Raw genomic sequence first — 23,154 nt, forward strand, 5'->3', positions numbered from 1 at the left:
AATGAAAAACACTCACTTTTTACCCACTGGTCCAGGAATGAAACTGTTTGCTAAGAGAGACAATTTCCCTAGTCAGTCGCAGCCTGGGTGAATGTTCGGTCCAGGCCTCTCATCAATACCCTGGCAGTGGCTCCCGCCGTCAATAGAAAAATGGCAGCTGAGGAGAAGGGCAGTCAAAACGTAAACAGGTAATCTGCCTGTTCTCTGAAGATCTGCGTCAAGGGGTAAGGAAGAGCGGCTGCGGTCACGTGAGCAATTTGCCGAACTCAAAAAAAACATAAAAATGACGACAAAATCCCTATCACTCAATTTTAATTAACTGATATTTTCTTTCAGTGAAATAAGATGTTTTATAGATAAAGATAGCCAGTGACAATATGCATTCGTCCCAGGCTCCTGTATTAGACTATTCTCCATCAAGGTTTAAAAGACGACCAGGCTGACTTTTAGTATCCTATTTTTAACAGAGAAAAAGGTCCAGTTACCCCAGATGCCCACGTCTGCTCACAGCCCAAGCTGGTTCGCACAACCGCTGCCTTCCACTTGGCTGGGAGCAGACGCGACGTCTCCACGTTCCAGTTACAGGTTTACGTGGGCACAGTTACTACTTGTTACATAATAGTAAAAAAAATCGAGATAAAAAATGGTTATATAAGACTATCCTACTGCTGCCGTCCACCCAGGCTCGCGCGATCCCGGACCGCAGGCGAGCCGGCAAGCGAGCCGGCAAGCGAGCCAGCAGCCGGCAGCGCAACAGCGCGCCGAGCCCGCGGCCATCCGTGCTCGCGAGCTCGCCGGAGCTGTCCACCGTTCGGACCTCTGCAGATTTCGGGAGGCGAACCCTTTCCGAACGGCCACCGGGACTTGGGCACGTCTCTGCTTACCCCCGGACCCCCGAACGTCGCGGAGCAGCGGAGCCCACCTGCGTACCTGGAGAGTCGGCTAGCGCAGCCTTCACCGCACGGGGTCGCTGCGTGCGCGCCACCGGCCGGCGGACAGCTCCCGAACCCGGCAGTGCCCGGCGCGTGGACAGCGCTCCGCATGGACAGCGCTCGGCCGCGCGGCTCGCTCGCTCGGGTTCGCCCCGGCTCCGCCCCACCTAAGGGCCTACAGCGCAGGAGGAGGACTCCAGGGCCTGAGGGGCGCGGAGGCCGGCCAGACACGAGCCGATGCGCGGCAACGCGCCACGCGCCGACACGCGGCAACACGCGAGCTACATGCGCCAACACAAGCCGACAGGCGCCAATACAAACCAAGCGGACAAGCTCCCGGGCGAACCCACAGGGCCGGCCGGCGCTCTGAGAGGCGAACGAACGCGGCCGGCACGCGCCGGCACGCGCCAGCACAGGCCGGCACGCGCCGGCAATTCGAGCCGGCACGATCGCAAGCCGGCACGCGCCGGCACGCGCCAACATGCGCTGGCACGCGCCAACACGGGCCGGCACGCGCCAACACAAGCCGGCACGCGCCAACACGGGCCGGCACGCGCCGACAGGGCTGACAAGCGCCTACACACACAGACACACGCAAACACACGCCAACACGCGCCAACACGCTAAGCGAAGCGACTCGGCTTCCCCGAGAGGCCATCCCGGCAAGGGTGCCATACCTCCCCGACCCCCCAACATGCCCGACTGGACCCACCCCCATGATTGCACAGGTTCTGGCAAGTCTGTCCAGCCGCGCCGGTCCCTGGTCCTCTACCGCTCTCCTCAGCTTCCAGGGGATTGACTGGGCACCCCTGACGACCAGGAGGATGAGGGACGCGGCTGGTCCTTGCGCACTACGGGAACCCCAGGACCAAACCCATGTGACGCAGCCACGCCCCGAGGCCCAGCGGGGGCCCTCTGCTGCCCAATCCCCGGATCCCTGGTTCTCATGGCAACCCTGAAGAACCTCTTGCTCCTAGCTTCTCGTCCTCCCCTCCCCCACACCCCACTTCGCTCTGATGGGCAAGAGGAACGCTGCCTGCAGCTCTCATGACTCCAAAAGTCCACCATATCGACATACGGAGCTCAGAAATGGGTGGTGAAGAAGCAACGGTACCAGCAACACCATTTTCTTGACCTGCGAGGGGAGGGGAGCTCTGAATGACCATGACCAGCGGACCTCGGTAACCAGAATCACTTTCTCCTTAAATCCTTCCCCAAAATGTCAAAGCAGGAACACAAAACAGAGAGGGAAAAAGGCTCCTTTGGAAGTGACAAACATACCGCTTTTCTATCTCGGTAAGAAAGTGTGGTTCCATATAGTTAGCTAATAATATTCTATAGTAAGCATCTGCTATGCACTAGTCTCTCTCTCACATACACACAAACACAGCTGCAACAAAGGAAGCAATACGTAAGATTAGGAAATACTTGTGGCTTTACACAGACATACAGGCACACACACACACACACACACACACACACAGCTTCTCAGTATCTTTGGGAAATTGATTCTAGAACCGTACAGGTTTCAAAATCCACAGATGGTCAAGTCCCCTTTATAAGAACGTGTGTGTGTGTGTTTGTATGTTTTTTTTACATACACCTACAACCATCTTTCCCCATGTACTTTAAATCATCCCTAGCTTCATGTCTGATACAATAAAATTGCCAATAAATAGTTGCTATAGTATATTATTTATGGATAATGACGTGGGAACAGTCTGAGCATGGTCAACACAAAAACAATTTTTCTGAATATTTTCGACTCAGTGCTGACTCAGTTTGTGGATAATGGAAACCACTAATATAGTGTCACACACACACACACGTTCACAATAAAGAAAGCAAAGGAGAAGGTTTGGAGAGATTCTTTGTGACACTCCCCAAGGGACGGAGCTGGGAAGCAGTAGATTTTACGCTCTCCTCTAACAGAGAGCATGGGCAGATGGTGATAAAAACAGTGGTGTTCAACAGCGGCCATCAGATTTGGAAGCTGAGGCATACTATACAATACTCACCTCTGCAAAGGGAGAAGGGAGCTTTGGAAATCCTATCTGGGCACTTCCTGAGGCAAAACCGAGGAGCTGCAGCAAGGCAAGTAGGCTGGAGGTCCGCTCAGGTCTCCAAGTACCACAGAAAGAGGATGGGGAAAGTGAAGATGCTGCTAGGGAGCAGAGGCTTCAAGGTAGTCGTACCATAGAATTCCTTTAGTGTAAAGTCAATCCAACAACAGCAGGTTTGAGGCAGTTCTGAGAGTGGCCACCAGCAGTGCTAAGCCCAAATCAAAGACAGCGAGCTTTTCCGCCTGGCCTGCTCAGGCAAGTGTGCTACACGACACACTGTCTGTGGTCTGAAAACCTAACTCTGACTATGTACTTCTTTAGGGGAGATGCTGAGCAAAGCAAACATCACCAGCGACAAAATGACAGACAGAAGCCAGCCCTGAGATTGCAGAAGGGAAGGAACACACGTAGGCTCACGCCTAAACTTACAGCACAGTCCAGGGAGGGACGATCTGTGTTCCAGGATTATATTCAATTTAGACAGTCAACTTACACAGGTGGCTTAGGCCTCCCTGGGACTCCTTGGCTTGGCTGCTCAAAGCTGGGGGTGGGGGTAGGAGAACTCCTTTGGCTGAACATGACACTTGTCCTACAACTTCTTGGCCTAGAAGAGTACTTCTCACAGGAACAAAGACCCCAACCCTTACTCTTCTCTATCAAAAAAAAAAAAAAAAAAAAAAAAGGGAAAAGGGGGGGTGAGGAGGACTTCATGCCTTCTAACATACTGGACACCTGTTGTTCAGTTGTGACATCAAAGCCAATGGATAAGAGGTAACCGACTTGTCAAATGCTTCACAACTGAAATCTAACTAGAAAACAAGGATGGAATATGATCTAATCAGTGCAAATTCAAAAATCTCAGAAATGAGAGCCACCATTACTCCTGCAAACATAGAAGAGGCAGATTCCAAAACAAGAAACACTGGAGGTGTTTTTTTGCTTTTTCCCCCTTTCTTCCTCTCCTTTTTAAGATGCCTTCTCTGTGTGACTCTGGCTGTCCTGGAACTCACAGAGAGATCTGCCTGCCTCTGCCTCCCTGAGTGTGGGATTACAGGCATGAGCCACCGCACCTGGCTAGCACTGGAGGTCTTAAGGAATAGTTAGACCTGGGGCTCTCACCCTCTTCCTCAATAGACTTTTCCAGAAGTAGTGGGGCAAGTCACAGGACAGGGGTCAGCAGGCATAGGCTAGCCTTTGGTCCCAGACTAGAAACAATGGGTCTAGTGAAAGTTCCCAAGCCCTATTCCCTTCAGAGCCATGGAGAACTCTGAAGATATGGGTATCAGAGGGCCTCATAGACTGGAACTGAGGCTTAGTTAAAGCCACCATTCATAAGGGGCTCCACAGGCTTCCCAAGTGGAAGAGCAGAAAGGGCCTCACAGGTCCATACAAAGCCTCTAAATTAGAAAAGGGAGCATACAGCAGGGCAGAAGCCACTCTAGCTTTCCATGGGTAAGCTATGGGACTCAGCATCGCTGGGGTCTGTCCACCATTTTGTCCACCCGTCTGCTCCAGAACTTCTGTCTCTACTACACCCAGGAGGCCTACAGTGTGCAGAACCCCTGTCCTGTATACTCAGCCCCTACAGGCAGCAATGGAACACTAGCTGGCTGCCAGCAAGAGGTACCAATGAGAGAGGCAACTTTGGACTCTAGCTTCCCCAGCTCTACAGTCAGTTCAAGCCAGTGCCACAGTACTGCTGCCCTCAGCTCTGCTCAGTTTCATGGTGGCTCCCTGGGGGCCTTGCCTCCTACCCATCTCTCTAGGCTCAGTCTGCTTCCCATTAAAGTCAGATGTAAAGAAGCCAAATAAAATAAAATAAAATAAAATAAAATAAAATAAAATAAAATAAAATAAAATAAAATAAAGTAAAGTAAACGGGAAGAAACTACGCAGGAAAAACTTTTAAAATTATTATTTTTAAATAAGATAACAAGATATTGCACAACAAAACTGGAATGTTATGCTATTTAAAAAGAATGCTTGCTCTGAGTACCAATAATGTGCTAACACAGGTAAACCAGCTAAAAGAAATCTACCAGTCTGCTGTGGGACTTGCTACCATGGTAGATGCTGGGCGTGCCATGGAGAAAAGCTGTGTCCACTGCATTCAAGTATATCTTGAACCTAAAACTGCTCTAAAAAGTACTATAAGGCACAAGCACAGAGGGCTGGAGGTAGAGCTATTATTGCCCAGAAGGTACAAAGCCCTGAATTCAACTCCTAACACAACAACAAATAAAAGAAATAAGGTGTCCTTAGGAGTTAAAAAAAATGAAAATACAAACAAAAGCTAACAGAAAGATTAAAGATAAAAATTAAGGATTTTATCCAAAACCTAAAGCCCCACAGCGGTTACAGAAATGGAGACCAAAACTTTAATAAGAGATCTCGCTATGGCTGTAAGCTCAGTTGGTAGAGTACTTACCTGACCTGGGTGAAGGCTTGGGTTCAGTCACCAGAAATCAAGTCCAAAAAGCTAAAAAAGCCCAAATAAATAACACTCTTGGAAAAAGAAAGAAATTAAAAAAGAACTGATTCAATTGTCCAACACTTAAAAAATCTCGCTTGAAAGAGTCCTCAACTTACCCCGCCGATTCCACCAGGTCACATAGCCAAAGAAATTCGGCACATGCAAAGAGAATGCCTAAAAGTTTCTAGACACAACAAGAACCAAGCCAATTAGCCCCCCCCCCCCCGAAAAACAAACACTTTGGTATTTGTTCATACAAAAAAAAAAAAAAATCAAATGAGATTGATCCTCAGCTTTAGGCTGTCCTAAAACAGTAGCTGGGTTCAACTCTTTGAGGGAAAACCAACTGAAATTTAGAAATTCACTTAACAAGGGAGGTATTAATTAAAGGTATTTCACACCCACAAGGCACATCTTTTGAGAAAAGCTGATGTAGAGTATTCTCCATTAGATTTAATAAACTGAAAAAAAGTTGTGAGATCCACGAAGAAAGAGGAAAGCCATGTTAAGGACGATGTAGAAGGCACAGAACTGGCAATGTACAATGTACAGGAAGACACCAGTGACTGTAGGCATGGCCAAAGGGCACTTGGAAGATTGTTTCAAAAAAACAAAAACAAACAAACAATCCAAACAAACCCTAAAAAACTGAAAGATGACCTAATGCAATTAAGAGGTATGATATGTGTATATTTTGGGGTAAGAAGTGGTGACATAGAAAAAAAAAAAAAACCTAGGCAAAACCAACTAGAGCAAAAAGTAAAATGTCCTATGAATTTATGACAAGGTTTCAATGTAGGCTATATTGCCATAGATGTTAACGGCACTTATGGGACTGTCCCCACTCTGCATACTCCTTATCTGTCTAAAAGAAACAATGAGGAAACCAAAGTACTTAGGACAGAACAAAAGGCAAAATCCTCACTTTCTACTGTAAAAGAAACTGTGAAAACCTGAGCTGGGGGGGGGGGGCTACTCGGGGGGGGGGAGGCTGAAAGGGATTTTTACGTATTATTTAGCTCCTGTTTATGAAAGCAAATGTGGGGGACTGCAGTTAAGTCTAGTGTTCTGAATAATAATTTAACTTTGTTTAAACTACTAATGGCTTATCTATCATTCTGATAAAAAGAAAAGGGGGGGGGGAACCAAAACCAACCCACCCTCTCTGATCTGATAACTGAGGAATTGAGCCTGTGTCTCTCCAAACAGTCATCTAGGGCGCCAGGGAACAGTGCCCCGGCCTGTGTCCACTTGCAGCCCCTCAGGCTACAAAGTACAGAGAAGGGCCAGGAAAAACCTGCTATCTAGGGATGATCCAACAAGGAAGGGAGGCACTCCTTTTACCACCTGTGCTCACTAACCACAATAAGGAGGTGCACAGCACAGCGCATGGTGTTCCCATCTCTCTAGGAACATCCTGGAGTGCTTTCTGTAAGATCCACACAATCTTCATTGAAACAGAGCAAGCAGCTCCCTAGAACTGGCAAACTGTAGGCTCTCAGGGAACAGAACACCACAGCCTGTGCTGGCCCATTAGATGCCAAGGTGGAAAGATGGGCACTAGGCTTTGGGTGAGGCCAGCCCAGGGAGACACTCAGAAGACTGGAGACTCACCTGGCTCCGCCTCCTACCCAAACCCTGATACAAAGACCTTCTTGGTTGTGGTACTGCTAAGCAGGCCCGATGGGATTTGGTGCAGGGCATTGTCCTCAGACATGAGGCTACTATGCAAACATCTAAACTTGAAAGTTGTTCTACTCATATTAGCTTTTGGTCATTAAGAATTTCCTAGAGCCTAAAAGTATTACTAAAGGTTAAAATCTGGTAGGCAGGGGATTGTTTGCTTGTGATTTTCAGATTACAAATGGTCAAATGGTGTTACATATAAAGGTTTCCATACTAAAGACCATTTTAGTTGTAAACTTGCCCAAGAACTCCCAGGGATGATACTTTACAATATTAACGTAAAGTCTAAGGCTATAGCTCCATGATAGAGCACTTTTTAAAACACGTACAAGTCCTGAGTTTGATTTTAGCACTTTGAGAGAAAGAGAAAAATAAGCAAGCCAAAGTCCCTACAAATCATACAAATGAAGGCAGTTTGTGTGGCTAAGTCACCTTTCCCATTCATGTCCTTTGGCTTCCATGGGTGGGGGTGGAGCGGGGGAGGAGGTAGGAAGGACCTGTAGGTATCCAGCATGGCTTTCCTATTGTCAGAGGCTTAAGCCGAACTACAGATCACATTGGGCCAGCCAGAGAGCAATGTACTCTGCAGCTCTACCTGCTCCAGAGGAGCAAGTGAGAATCCCAGGCCTCCAACTGAGCATTAGCTGTGCTGACAATGATGGCAGGGTGATAAGGACCAACAGAGCTCTTTCTGTGCCATGTGCTTTAGGAGCGCCTTGTTAATGGCAGTTACCCAGGCCTAATTACTTGGCTCAAAACCCTGCAAGGAAGTCAGTGAGGGGTGGGGCTGCCCACCAGCACAGCCCTGGAATGGGGCTGCAGCCACTCCCCGGGGGACGTGGTCAGCATGTCCAGGATAAGTGTACGTGCTCATTTCAGTCCGGCCGGGATAAAAGCCTCATTGGAGTCCAGACGCAAATCTTTAGAGTCTGAAGACAAATGCGGCAGGCTTTCTACGCCTGCAAACCAGAGACTCCTTTATATACACCAACTTTCAGCCCATTTGAGGCTTGTACCTTGTGAATTTATGCTATTCTATGAACTTCCATTCTACAAATGGGGTTAGTTAACTTGTTTCAGACTCACTAAGGTGGTGAGTTGTAGAACCAAGAGACACAAAGGAATCGCCAGTCAAGCAAATAATGCAGGAAGTGCTAGGGCGAGAAAGGCAATTCCTCTAAGTACTGATTCCTACTGCCCCAGTAGACGTGAGCAACATGAGGTCCTGTTTTGCAGGGCTCAGATCAAATAACAAGCACCTCTAATTTAGGATCTGAACAATCAAGGAAAAACCTTTCAAAAATCTAATGAGAAGTAAATGGCTAAAAATAAAGAATATTCTAGTACAAGGGGGAGGGGGGTTCCTATTGTTCATCTCCAAAGCAGAGGCACCCATCTCTACCTCTCAGATGCTTTTTTGGAACTCTATAAAATGGTTTTGTGGTTGATATCTCAAAGGACAATCATGCCATTTTTCATTCCATTTTTATAAATGAGCTATCAATCTGCCTTTTCATTAGTGTGTAAACCCTGAAGAATACATCCCAAATCCCAAAGCACCTATTTGCCAAGCCCTACAAACTAACTCGACTGCCTCAAATTCCCCTCACAATCTCCCATATTTCTCAACTGGATTTTATATAAAAAAATAATGACTACAATATCAAACTTTGTTGGATGCAGCCAAAACAGTGCTTATAGGGAAACACCTAGCTTTAAATCCCTGTATTAAAAAATAAGGTCTAAAATCTGTGCTCTAAGATTTTACCTAACAAAATTCTTAAGAAATTAAAAATTCCTACAGCTTTAGGATGAAACTAAAGGCACAACAGATGTCTTTGTTGAAGAGGAGTTCAGTTTCTGAACACTGTAAAGTCTGTGACTTCGATGGAACATTGAATTCAAAAAGCCAAAAAAAAAAAAAAAGGAGAAAAATAAACTTCTACAGGAAAGTGAAAAATAAAATAGTGGACAAAAACCCAAAAAAACCAAAAAAGAAAAAAAGGAAAAAAAAAAAAAAAAAAAGGAAAAAAGTTACACCCCCCCCCCCCCAAAAAAAAAATCAAGAGCAGCTCCACTAACGGAAAAGATTTAAATTTGAACATGTGACCAACCACCTAAATGAAAAGCATTTTTTCCTTCCAAACATCTCCATACTGCTGTAGGTTTTGTGAAGGGAATTTCTGCAGGGAGGAGGATTTGGTGCTGGAGTGAAAGCCAAGGCCTCATCATGGCTCTCCACTGAGCTGCTTCGCCTGCCCTCCATGTTGTTTTAACGGACTGAGAAACAGACACTGGATTATGTACAGGCTTCTCTCCTATGAAGGTGCCAGCACTGAAATGTCCGGCAGTTAGGGCTGGGTCTCCATAGACGGACAATTGCACCCCTCTACTATCCTGCAGTTTCTTACGTCTTGAATAAAATTTTAAGCAAATATGTTTCCTAAGTCAATACCATTTATAAAATACTAATTAAGAAAAGAAAAAAGATAAACCAACCAAGAATTTGTACAGGTCTAAAATGAGCTAAAGGCACATGGTTGCCTTGGTTCAACCAGAAGTTTGGCTTTCAGACATTGTAAAGCCTCTGGCCCAGCGGGATCAGCAACATCCTAGGTTGTGAGCTGGACCTTTGGTTCTGACTTTGTTCTTGTTGCCCAGTGGAGGCTGACTGGTCGGAGTCAGCTGCTCTGGCTTCCAACGATAGCAGTGACCACCATACAAAGTCCTGGACAATTAGCCACCAAAAACCTGCCCTGCTTTCTGGTTTCCTAGTCCACCAACAAAATCCACTTTGACCAACCCAACACTGCCTCAAAAGCAATACAGGCCACAAGTAATGTGCAATAAGTGACTGAGGCGGTACACAGGTTTTTTTTTTTTTTAATTTTAATTACAATGAACAAAGTTACCATATCAAACTCATGATTTCATGAACATTGAAGTTTCTTCTCAAAATAAATGAGTACGCAAGTGTAAAAAAATAAACAGTGATAATTGCTTGGCCTACGTGGCATTAATCTTGGAAGGCTGGAAGTAACTGGTCTAAAAAACCAGGCCCCGGCCTCCATTTGCTCCGCCGTGTGTCGGCCCGGTGTCCCTGCCCCACACCATTTTTTTTTTTCCAGAAGTGGACGTGCTTTTGCAGACGTGTAAAGCTCAGGAGGTCCCTGGGAGCTTTGTCCTTTGTTAGCTGGTATGGCCTCAGGCGCACCAGTTAACCTCCAGAGCCTTGGTTTCCAGACCTGTAAAATGGGGACCGTGGGGGCTACCAAGTGGCTACAAAGCAACAGGGCTTTTGAAAGCGCCTTGTAAACTGCGAAATGCTACCTAGGTATCGGTGGCTACACTTCTCAGTTACGGCAATGCCTGCTGAGCTGTAACTCTGTCTGCCCTCAAATTCCCTCCCCGTAACGTAACGTGGGGACTAGCTTATGCCTCTTTCAAAGGTCCTCAGTAAAACTCAAAAAAGTATGTCCAGTAATCCTAAAGTTTTGATTTTTTTTTTTTAAACACTCGCAAAAAAAAAATTTGGTAGGCAAGAATTCTTCCTGGGAGCACATTTGTTCGCAGGACTCTTGGTGAAATACTCTTAAGAGTCTTCATCCATCGCCTTACACAACTCCCTCAGCTGCCGAAATCCAGAACTCGAGGTCCACTTCTGTAAAATACGAACCTCACTCAAGTGTGAGCCCTAATCTGTGCCCGCCGGGGAGCTAAAGCCTGGAGTTCTGGTAAAGCAGGGCGAAACGTTAAATTGAGCACCATTTCTGAAACTCAGGGGCTCCAAATGGCTGAATCAGCATTTTCTGAAACAAAGTCTTCTGGGCCTGGCCTTTTAAACAGCCGCAAAGAGAAAGTTGTGCAATAACACATATTTACTCACGAATGCTACTTGTTTTGGACTTTTTCTTTGCATCTCTTGAATGAAACAGTTACAAGAAAAGAGTTTTTCAAAAACATCCCAAAGAGCCGGGGCCTTGTAAAAATCACCTGTGGCTCCCTTACTTTACCCAGTTTCGGTCAAAGCAAGCGAAAAAGAAGTTCGCGGGGTTTCTTCCAACCCCAAGAAAAGTCAAATACAATTAAAAAAAAGTAAAGAATACCCTAATTTCCATAACGCACATGCTGCAGGCCCTCGCCGGGCAGGCGTTTGGAGAGGCAATCAGCAAAGGCGGAGAGTTGCATCAGAAATTTCCTTCTGCAAACGGTACCGCTCTTATCACGTTTCCACCGCTGGCGGGCTGCTAGTTCGCGAGCCCTCAAACTTGGTGTTAGGCCCCAGCGACGGGTAGTAGGGCCACTAACAGACCCAAAGAAAGAAAGGGGTGGGGGTTGGTGGGGGGGGGAGGAAAAGATCCTTGGTCCGCGGCTGGGCCGCACTCGCTTGGGACTTGGGAGTGTCTGGCACCGCTGCCCGGCCCGCCTGGCGCGCGCGGCGAGGCCCGGGGCGCAGAGGGAGCACCCGCCGCTCCAGCGGCGCCCGGGCGCCCACCCTCTAGGGCGGCGGCCCCCCGAGAGCGGGCGGCCCCCCGAAGCGCGGCCTTGACCACAGCCCCCGCCCCAGCCCTCGAGCCGCCGCCGCCGTCTGACAAGATGGTTCAAGAATGCGCTGCCCCGGGGCCCCCGCACCTCCCCCTGGGGTCTGGAGCGCAGGGGAAAAGCCCGTGGGGCGCCCCGGCGGTGCACCCGCCGTCCCGTCCCGCCATCCCACGCCGCCCGCCGCGGGCCCGGGGCGCCGCAGCCCCCAGCCCCCCGAGGCGACGCCCTTCCGCCCGCCGCGCGTCGCGGGGCCCCGCGTCCCGGGCCGCGGACCGGCCAGAGCGCAGACAATGACGGGCGCGGGGAGCCGCCCGGCCGCCGGGCCCCGCGAGGCGCGGACCACAAAAGTAACTTGCCCGCCGCTCCCCGCCCAACTCCTACCTGCCGCGCAGCTCCTCGCCGCCTCCGCGTGGCCGCTGGCCACACTCTGCACGGTCGTCTGCGGGGTACCCGAAGGCAAAGACGGACACTGGACGGTCCCGGTCGCCGTGCGCCTGGAGGTGCGCGGAAAGTTCGTGCTCCCGTGGGTCTCGGAACGCGAATCCCGCCCGCCACTGGACGCAGCGCCCTTCCCTTCCTGCCGCCTCCCCGCTCCCCACCCCCTCGATGGGCTTTAAACTCTCCGGGCCCCGCCCGCCCTCCCCGCCTCCGCCGCCGCCTCCGCCTCCGCCTCCTCCCCCGGCCGCTTTTCCTGCTCCTCCTCCCGCCGCCGCCCGGACCGCTCGGCGGCCGCCAGCGCGGGAGGAGCCGCGGCCTGGGCGCAGGGCGTGGCGCGGGGGGCGCGGGCCCAGCGGCCGCGGGGTTTGGCGTGGCGCGATGCTCCCGCCCGGGCCTGAGCGCGCCCACCATGCTCCCGGCCCGCGGGACCCCCCGGCGCCACGCCAGTGCCCGGGTGCGCGGCCGCCCCGGCGGAAGACCGACCGGACCTGTCCCGAAGGGCTATTCGTAAGCGAATTGTTCGAAACTCAGAAAGTACTCCCCAACTGCACAGTTCAAATTCTTGCCGGGCTGCGGTCGCCCGATACCGTCGTGGGCACTCCTGGGCCCGAGAAGGGAACTCGGGCTTGCTCACGGCGGGGCGGTCGGGTCCGAGCCTCACCTTTCTCAGCCTCACTTTCGCCAGCTGCGTGTGAGTAGCCGAAGGAGGGAAGCCTGAGAGGCCCTTCATTGTTTTCTTGAGGCCGCCGAGCGAGCCTCGTGTCCTTTACCTCTGAAGTGAGGCCCTCCCGAAAGTAATGCCCAAACGGGCCATGCCCGATTTCTAAAGTGATCGATGAAAAGCCGACGGGCTTTATGTATATCAGCCCCATCAGCCCCTTCGAAATAATTCGTAAAGTCTGTGTTGGGTCGCTTTTCTGATGCAGATGGGATACCAATAATTACACCTTTTTTCCTTGGGTCTTTGGCGGTGTAAAAAGCAGCCCCAACCGTAAATCGCCGTCGTTGAGACGACACGTGGTGTGAAACATTCACGAGTCCTCCTTTTTCTCCTTCACTCCGGCCTCCGAAGTTGTTCCCGGAGCAACTGTAGAGAAACTAAAACTCTAAAGTAACTTCCAGAAGGTTGGATTGCTGGGACTGAGCGCGGGGCGAGGATTTGAAAGCTGTGCGCATTGTCCCATGGCTCTCTTTGAGCACTGTTCTGTACCTCATGCTTCTAAAAGTGTTTTTTTTCCGACCTCAGACTGATGTAATCAATGAAAAGTTTTTCCTTTCCTATAACTGAACACTCAGTCTTGTTTCTGGCCATCGGTCCAAACTCAGAAACCCACAAGGTGAAAATCCAGAGAAAATGATGTGAATAAATCTTAGATTCCCGGGAAAGGAACACAAGAACTCTTTTGTAGACAAAGGACTCAAAAGCAAACCGAAGCAGAGAAAACTGGGCTAACTTCTCCCAAGTTGTTTTGCTTCAAACTTTTACAGCTTTCCCGCAGATCCTCACCAGCGATCTATACTGTGCCAGACACAAAAGGCTGGCAGGTCATAGAACTTTTACAGATGTTTGAGAGTTTCTCCATGCTTTCGCAATACTTTTTCCCCCCTGAATCGATTTGTTGGTAAGTTCCAAACACCATGGACCCTTCAGCCCTCTACATATTGATGTCGCTTTCCCAAGACTAGAGCTGTTTTCTTATATAACCACTGTATAAGCATTTCTCAAATTCATAGATTTATGTTGATAAGAAACATATTTAATCTAGGTGCAGATTCTAGTTTTGACACTTTATTTGAGTATTTAGAGGATTCTTTTTTTTCTTACAAGACTAGCTAGTCCAGTGATCTAGGCAAAAAGTAGAATCTGTGTTTTCAGGCATTACTACTAACCGGAATGGTATGGAGATAAATATCAAGCATTTTCTTGGCGTCAAAGCCTGGACAGGCCCTCATCTCCACATTTCCTGGTTCCCAGTAGACCTCAGCTGCTAGGTCCCACACAGCACCTCTCTGAACCAAGGTTGTGGCCTTGCTGTCCTTGCTGTGGCATTGGGGCTACAGTTAGCCCCAGTGGGGAGGTTCTGGACAATTCTGTGGTTAGACTACATTACTGCCATCCCATCTCCAGACTCCCAGTGTCCCCTTACCCACATATTGCCTCACAGAAGGATGACAGACACACACATTGTAAGGTTATGCAGTCTATAAATAAGACTGGAGGACCCAGCCTCCTAGGCAAGACAGGATGGCTTTGTAGCTCCGAAACTTTGCAGAGGGGTTATATATGAACTAGACTTGGGTGTCAAGACAGGAAACAGTATTCCCTGGTAGTGAGGAATTCCATTATCCAAACATGAACTTCAGGAGGCTCATTCAGCTGAAAGTAGAGAATCTGATAGACTCCAATTTTAAATTAGTAATGAATTGATTAACATCTGTCTCCCTTGCTGATTGTAGCAATAGTGTCAGTGGTAACTATGTACCTTTCAATAGTGTCCTGCAGGCAGCAGTGGGGGGCCCTGGTCCAAAGAGGGCACTAAGTGGAGTAAAGTCATTGGGAAAATAACAGGCAAATGAATGTCTCTGTAGTGTAAATGAATGGAGCAACGAACAGAGTGATCTCTCAGCCCCAGGCATCGTCTCAAATGTTGCCAGTAGCTTTGGCAGAGGGAAAGCATGGAGGGCAAATGGCATCCTGACAGATGCTAGTCATGCCGCTCTATCCCGGCTGCACATGGTGCATTCTGGCATAGCTTAGAAGGCAGAGCTGGAAACCAGAGACCAGCCGGTCTGAGGACAGTCCAACAGAACACCCTGGTGGGTCAGCGAGTGATCTGCAGTCATAATGAAATCACAGTATGTTGGGCTTTGCGTATGAAATGGCACTCACAGTCTTGTGTGTCTCGTAGGCTCCTGTGTTGAGCAGGATCTTCAGCAGTGGTGCTGCTTCAGCAGGTGGCAGACACTCAGGAGGTGGAACCTGGATGGATTCAGAAATAGGTCTCTTGACTTATAAACTTTAAAGGTAATGCCTGGTTATAATCTATCTTTTTCCTTTCTGACCACCATGATAGAAGCTTGCCATGATGGATAGAATCCTTTGAAGCCATGACCCCAACAACAACAACAACAAAACAAAAACCACACCAAAACCAAAACAAAAATCCTTCCCTTGTTTTTCTAACATGTTTGAAAATACAGGGACACAAATTCTAACATAGTGGCTGCTCCAGAAACCCAGGAAACTATTTACACTACTGGTCTCTACATCTATGTAGGTGGCACAGAAATCGCCTTCATAGGTTGGTCCTGTTTCAGGATCCTCCTGCCTCAGTGTCTGCAGTGCTGCGGTGACAGTCATGAGTCTCAAGGTCCAGCTGGAGCTGCATTTTTAACTGTATACTGTGTATACAGGCATACGAGCAGTCAAAATACTTCAGGTCTCTGAACTATTTAAGCTTGACTGATACAGCTTTCCTCAGAGTTCAGAGATGAATACTCTGGTGGTATTCGGAAGTTTTCTGGCTTTGGCAGTGACCCTATAGAACCTAGAATCTCAAACTTAGAAGATGAGGCATAGAAGAAACTGAAAAGGCCTTAGGACCCAGGGAGAAGCCTGAATCTCAGAACTATGCTGAGAGAAACCTGGGCTCCTTTGGGGAGAAGTACCTCATAGATATATAATAGACAATAGTCCATAAATGCTGGAGCTGCAGCTGGAGGGTCGGAGGGTGAGGTTGAGTCAGGAGAGTTAAAGCTGGAGGGTAAGGTGTACCTTACTCATTAGGTTCAGACATCTGCATTTAACCTAAAGATACTAGAAGTTAGTTAATGTGCGCCATGGACTTTTCCCAACAGTCCTGGCTTTCTTGATCTCCGACAGATGAGGATAACACCTTGACCAAGAGGTCTGTTTCCTAGGTTTCTTAGATGGTGGGCAGAGTGATGAACTGTGCAATCAGTTGCTACCCCTGGGATTATGGACTGGAAGTATTGATGGTGGTCGGGACAAAGGAGACCAAGTGAGAACACAGCATGGGGCTTGACAGACCGAAACAGAACCCACTACTTCCCACCTTCTAGGCTTGGGATAGTGTGAACTGTCTATATAGTTCTGTTTTCTGACATCTTAATATAAACTCCTTTTCTTCAATAGCTAGAATCAAAAGAACTTTTCAAAGCAAGCAAAACAGAGGCTCACTATATATACAAACACACACACCTTGAGCTTCAGCTGTTGAGCTAATTTGCTGACGGGAAAATTTGCTCTGTGTAAAAAGTACGTGTTGTGGAGTTTAGAATGGTACACAGTTGTGTAACCAGTAAAGGTGCTGGTTAGTATTGACCCCAAAAGGTTGCTTCATCCCCCACCCTTTCAGTCAATCCCCACCTACCCCACCCCCTGGGCCCCACACCAGGCAACCACCCACCTGCTTTCTGACCTTGTGGATTTGCTGTGGGAGGTGGTTGGAATAGTGCAAAAAGTAACTCCACACAAAGTGCTTGCTATTCACCTGTGTTGTTTCCCAGATTTATACCTTGTTCCTTTAGAATACAGATTAGGATTCGGCTGTGTGGGTGTCCATCAGTTGGTTCACTGTTTCACTGGTCAGGAGAAATTTGGGTCAGTGTGCGTTTTAGGCAATTAGGAATAAAATTGCTAGAATTCTTTGTGAAAAGCCCATTGTGGAAACACAAATTTTCATTTCCCTTGGGTAAACAGCTAAGCAAAACAGAGAGGTCTTGTGGTATGTTTTATCAGAAACTGCCAAATTATGTTCAAAGTAATTATACCATTTGCATTTGCATCAAAACTCATGACTGTCCCTCTTGCTCCACAGCCTCCTGACTTTTCAGGTTTAGCCATCCATTTAGCATGTAGTGGTATGTCCCTTTTTCATGTGCTTATTTGCTGTGTCTGTTCATTATTTTGTAAAGTGTGTTCAAATCATGTTTTTTTGGGGGGTGTTTGCTTTCATATTTTAGGTTTTCTTTATTGTAGGTGTGTGCTTTGCTGATTCTCAGTTTCTCTCCCTCCCTCTCACTCTCCCCATACCTCTATTTCTTTCTCCCTTTTCCCCCTCTCTCTCCACCTTTCAATCATCAAAGAGAAGTTTTTTATTTTTTATTTTTTTTATTTTGGAGGTTAAGGTATCAATTGTTGTTCATGGCTTGTTTTTTGTGTCCTGTTGAGAATTTCTTGCCTCATTTGGACACTGCAACAATGTACTTCTATATTTCTTTTTAGAACTTCTGTAGTTTTAGGCTTAACACTTACATCATCATCCCTGATTTTAGTTTTTAGGGTGGTTTAAAGGAATTGGGTGATTCCAGGTTATTTTTGTGTTCTATGATTTCTTTTAGAAGTTCTGTAGTTTAATAGTTTACTGTATTATCTGACTTGAATTCATTTTTTGACGAGCGGTTTAAAGGAATTAGCTGCCTCCAGGTATTTTTTGAAAACTCTGTCTGACTTTTCTCTACAGATGGAGAAGGAGTAGCTGAAACACCGACAGGGGAAGGACAGTGATCACTATGAAAGGAGTGGGCAGCACGGGGCACAGTGGATCAGTGTCCAGTTGAGAAGAGGCTCTGGATTAGATGTGAGTGGTTAAGTGCGATGTGGTGGGACTGGAGTATTGGGTGGCTGTGAGGATGGGACATGGAGGAGAGCCCCTGTCCTAGTGGAAACAGGGAAGGTCTCAGGTGAATGGGCTGTGCAGTGAGTTAAGAAGGGCTAACAAATTCCTTAGCCGTGGGGGTAGGGGTAGGGACTGGGGTAGAAATGAGCTTGGTTTATGCTATATTTAACATTTAAAGAAGGAATTCAGTGCCTGGCTCTAAAATCACACTTGACTAAACTGCCAGGACTGGTAACAGGGCCACCACTTGTCACATTCTCACATGGCAACAGTGGTCTGGAGCTAGGTGGCTTAGGTAACTTCACCCATACATCAATTCACAGAAGAACATGCATGTAAAGACCAAGCTGCTTTAAGGAAGAGCTTGGAACCTTTTAGCTGGAGCCCTGTGGCCCTGCCACAGGGGCCAGTTAGTAGAAGCTTGTTCAACTGCAACCAGGCTCTGTGTCTTAGGGGTAAGGTTCTGAGGATGACACCGAAGGGTCCCATCAAGCTGCATGTTTCTGAGGTTGATTTTTCCTTATAGAAATGGGCATCACAGATATTTGCCCTTGTGATGCTTCAGGGCATGAAAGATATCCCAGAGACCACAGGGTTCCAAGCACAAGACCTGATGCAGATAGGAAGAGGATACAAATAGAGCTCACAGTCCATACCACTGCGGGAATATCTCACTCTGGAGCAGGGCTGGCACCCCATAAGACATGTCCATCGAAGTTGGAAAAGTGAGCATCATTTGCATGATTTGGACCACAAAGGCCAGCCAATCCAAATTCCAGACACTTCCAGTTTCTCCTGATCAACTTCAGAGTTGTGGCTTCACCTTAATGCTTATCCCCAGTAATGCAGACTATGACTCCAAAAAAATCAGTTACTCTAGTGACTGTGTCTAAGGGACCAAGGGGGATGTTTTCCTTTTGCTCACCGTAGAAGCCTCTAGGAAATTTCATCTTACATCTTGTCTGGAACAAGGTCCCAGCCTATATCCCTGCATGTAGGAAGTGCAGTTGAGAGCATATGGCTCTTTAAACTTTGATATAGCAGGAAAGAGGGTCCAAGGAGTGTGTTGCTGGTAACCAGACAATGAGAAAGACCTTATCAAATGAGCACTGCCCTTACAGCCATGAAAATCTAGGGCCCCATTTTAGTTAAAAGGTATCATTCTGATGAAATTCTACATGGAGTTAGAATGTGAGTGCTAATATGCAATTATAAACTCCTGTTTATGCTTAGTTGTGCCTCTAAAATGTGAGATCCTTTTTATCCTCAAAAAAAAAAAAAATCAACTCAACCACTTTTTTTCAGTTACAAGTTAATTAGCCACTAATGTCATAAAACTCTGCTTAATGAAATGTATTTTCATCCAGCGCATTTCACAGTTTTCATAATGTAGGTTTCAGGGCTAAGAGAAGTACCTCAAATAAGGGTAAATTTACTTAAGTGGTAAAAATTGTGCAGAGCTATTGGAGATTTAATATCAGCATACCTTCCACAGTGTGCAAGGGGGTGAGGAGGAATATATGTTGAAAGCAAGGACTTACAATCCATGTCAAAATTCTCAGTATCAGAAACTCCTTCTGTTAGATAGCATATACTCAGGAAGAGGATTTATGTATCTTCAGAATAGAGCAGGCAGTCTCTGAAGTATGTTTGATAACAGGTAGCATAGCTGACTCAAATCCGTGAGCTGTCCTCTCAGGTGGACGGCAATGCTCTGAGGGTCTGCGTCTTTTGGGGACCTTATGCCCTCTATTGGCCAGGGGAACATGTCAGTTGTACAGCAGATTTTGCTCTGTGGTCTTTCTCTTTCATTCACATGTAGGTGAAACCACAGCTCCTTACGGTTGATAGCCTGCTTGAGTCAAAGATGCATTGACTGCACGTAGAAGATTTTTCCAGGAAAAATTGCATTTTCTCATCTTCTGCTTTTTATTCCATCTTCTTAATTCTCCAAACAAACATCTTTGCAGTGTATCATCATATACCTTGACATATGTTTTATGTATATACATACTGATTCTGTATGCATGTTTCAATTAATACAGTATTAACTGAGTTAAATGCTATTACAGTCTTAAACTCCAGGAAGCTAACTTGGAGAAGCTAGATGTCTTAAGGCTACTTAACTAAGAACTTTTATGACCCATTTGACTGACTGTACCAACTCATTTTTTTCTCTACTCAGAGCTGTCCCTCTTGTCATTTTCTTGCCACTTTATTATTTTTATTATGTAATCAGTTATTTCAACCGATAATCTTACAAGGTATCTTTTATGCATAATCCATTGATTAGATTTTGATACCATTAATGTTTTCCTCTTTAGGAAAGGTGGGTTTTTTTTTTGTTTGTTTGTTTTCTTTTGGGTGATACAGTGTGATTTTTATTTTTATTAAGACTGTGTACTGAACCCAAGGTAGGATAAAGGGGTGTTTATGGAAAGAAGATAGTAAGTCCATTATTGAGTAGGGCCTTAACTTGCTCTCCCTTCTTGATTTCTTGCTTTTAGAGAATTTGAAGACTTGGTTATGAATGCCATCTTGGGAATTCTGACCTCTCAGAGCCCAGAGCTACTTACAGGCTACACCTTGTTAGGGTAGCTTGAAGAGGTCATCCAAAATACTATGGAAGGAGAGCAGTGAATATGCAGCTAATCAGTGTATTTAAAAAGTTCATAAGAGGGAGGCATCGTACATATGGGCCACGAGACACCAGCTGCCATTTAAAACTATAACGTAGATCAAATAGGTAGAAGCAGCTAGCAAGGGGATCAGTTTATGGAATTACATTTAGATCATGGATTCAGGCCCTAAACAAAAAGAAGGCAGGGTCCTAATCAAGCAGGAGGACATGAGCTAGGAGATCAAGAATCATTTACAGAGAAAAGTGCATAGTTTTGTGTGTTTGCTGTTTCTGTGAGAACATACTGGTGAGAACTAACTCAGCATTTCTGGGACCTACATTAATCCCTTTGAGGTGGGGCTCCCAGTGACTTACCTTTAGGTCCCACCTCTGAAAAGTACCACTACACTGAGGAACAAGCCTTCAGTACATTAACCCTGGGAGGACAAACCACACTAAAACTACTCCCAGGGGCCAGCAAGATGGCTCAACAGGTAAAGACACTGTGAAGCCTCATGACCTGAGTTTAAGACCCTGATACCCACATGGTAGAAGGAAAGAGCTGACTCCTGAAGGTTGTCCTTCTGACATGCTGTGGAATGCTTGCCCCTCTCTCCACTAAATGAGTAAGCAAATGTAAAACCATTGAACCACTTCCAAACCATTGAACTTGCTCAACATGAACACCCAGAGTACGGTCTTAGAAACTAAGCATTAAGAGTTCTCAGTTACAATGTGGTGAGCACTAAGTTAGTGGGACAGTTGACTGACATGATGCCAGGAACATGGCAGGTACTCACAGTCAGTGGGGTCTTTATCATGACCATTCATCTGGAGGCACATGAGTCAGCTCAGTTCCTGTATGACCTTTTGGTGGTGTACCAGTTCTCCCTTTTCTTTATTTGTGCCCTGGAGAAATAGCAATCCCATTTTCCCAAGGCAGTAGTATCTCAGCATTCATTGACTGTATGCATATGTGATTCTCTGTGTGTCTACGTACCATTTATCAGTAAATGGTGGAGACAGGTATGATCTGTTCTCATTTGAACTCATGTTGAATCTTAATTCCAGATGGAAGAAAAGCCAGAGGACCATTGGTATCCCCATTCTCCACCAACTGGGGTGTCAGCTTCTCTGCTATGCCACACACATCCCAGCGTGATAGACTGACCTCACTGAAGTCACAAATGAAGTAAGTCTTTTCTCACTTAAATTGTTTTCTGTCAGGCATTTTCTCAGAGCAGTGAACAAAATAAGTAATATAAATTGGGGTCAATTAGTTCTCTCGAAGAGTTGGCTACACAACAAACAAACAAACAAACAAACAGCAAGCCTCTCTCCTCATCAGGTTCTTATTTTCTCTTTTCATGTGATCTCTCTCCCTCTCGTGCTCTCTCTCCTCACTGTTAGCTACCACCTGACATGTGATGCAGATAGAGGGCCCTCACCAAATATTGTTCATGCTGTTTGAAACCTTCTAGTTATCAGAATCGTGGGTCAGGTAAACCTCTTTTATTCATATATTACCCAACATAAGATATTTTTTTCTGGAGCAATGACAAATTTTCGGGACCTTTATTGTTTGTGATCAACTTGCCAGGAATGGAACTTGACCTGTGAGGCTCTTAGTTTCTTTCTTGCTGGGGAATAGGAGACTCAGAGCAACAGCCCCATCAGTCAGATGACAATATGCAAGGAATGCATACTGGATCTCTTGCAGGTACAGGACACTCTGTCCCCATCCCCACCCTGTTCCATTTGAAGTTTCAGTGTTCCACCACAGTCTCTTTGAAGGTCTGAGCTGGGTGGCTTGCAAAGTGAGCTTTGAGCTGGGCCGCCTGATTCCCTCTTTATCTCAGAAGCACTCTCCACACCCATCCTGGGGGTGAACATCCAGCCCCGGTGACATCCAGCCCTGGTGACATACATAAAGTTCCCCAGCAAGCGGGTGAACTCTGTGGGGCTTTGTTCCAAGGAGTAAAGGAGAAAGCCATGTCATGTGGCTTAAAGTGTCTCTTTTTATAACCATTTGTGAAAAGATAAATTTCCCTCATATTCACAAGTTGACAAGAAGAGTTAAAAAAATACTTGAAATGTCAACTATTTATATAACCTTTGGCCTTTTCCCAATACTGTGATGTGCATGCTTCCATCTCAACAAGAGAGGAGTGAGTTTCCTGTTTTGTTTGAGTTTCAGCTGCCTCCTGGCACCCCTTTCTATGAATTGGCACTCTCTGCATGATTGTCTGGTGGGCATTTGGCCTGTTTCCAGTTTTTGCCTACTATGAAAAGCATTTGCAATACACACCCTTGGGCAAACTGTGTATATTTTTTTCTCTTCTAAAAAACATATCCCCTTAGGGCACTGATACTTTGCTTTCCTCCTTTTAGTAGGGTCCAGAAAGAACAATACTCCCAAGTTACCTTAGACATAAAGGGCTCACAACAGAGAATATACCTGTGGTATAAGGCAGAGCTGGGTGTCCCTGGTGGGCTACATGCTGCCGCTGACTCATTGCTTCTTCCCACCCCTTCTGTCCACATGTATGAGATGTCCCCTATAGCTAGCTTTCCCCAAGATGTCTCCTTCCACACTGACCACCCAGTCTACCCAGTTTCAATGTCTGTTTCCAGCAGGTTTTATGTTTACATGCCAGAGTTCATATTCCTAAACAAAGCCATTTCTTTAGGCTATCTAGATTTCACACAAGGCTAGGTTGGAGGTAGAGCCTGTGGTGAGACAGCAGGGCTGTGTCCT

General features: G+C 46.8%; 2 protein-coding genes across 8 annotated transcripts in view; one reads left to right on the forward strand and one right to left on the reverse strand.

Annotated features, from left to right (window-relative positions):
• Window positions 1-12,275, reverse strand: part of Grb10 (growth factor receptor bound protein 10) — a 121,674-nt gene extending 109,399 nt beyond the window's left edge. For 2 of the 7 annotated variants that reach the window (XM_060365684.1, XM_060365683.1), the window contains exon 1: window positions 885-1,043. In XM_060365684.1, coding sequence (XP_060221667.1) covers window positions 885-1,043 — 159 coding nt within the window. Of the gene's footprint in view, window positions 1-16; window positions 505-884; window positions 1,048-1,644; window positions 1,905-2,950; window positions 3,096-12,077 lie in introns of those variants that run through there. The other 5 variants (XM_021647179.2, XM_060365687.1, XM_021647175.2 and 2 more) reach the window with 5 other exon arrangements.
• On the forward strand, window positions 11,762-12,313 carry LOC110554530 (nascent polypeptide-associated complex subunit alpha, muscle-specific form-like). The gene has a single exon (XM_021647180.1). It carries the CDS (start codon window positions 11,762-11,764, stop codon window positions 12,311-12,313), a length of 552 nt encoding a protein of 183 aa, XP_021502855.1.
• Window positions 12,314-23,154: the final 10,841 nt, after the last annotated feature.

This window comes from Meriones unguiculatus, chromosome 12 (assembly GCF_030254825.1).
Source record: "Meriones unguiculatus strain TT.TT164.6M chromosome 12, Bangor_MerUng_6.1, whole genome shotgun sequence".
Classification (NCBI taxonomy): domain Eukaryota; kingdom Metazoa; phylum Chordata; class Mammalia; order Rodentia; family Muridae; genus Meriones; species Meriones unguiculatus.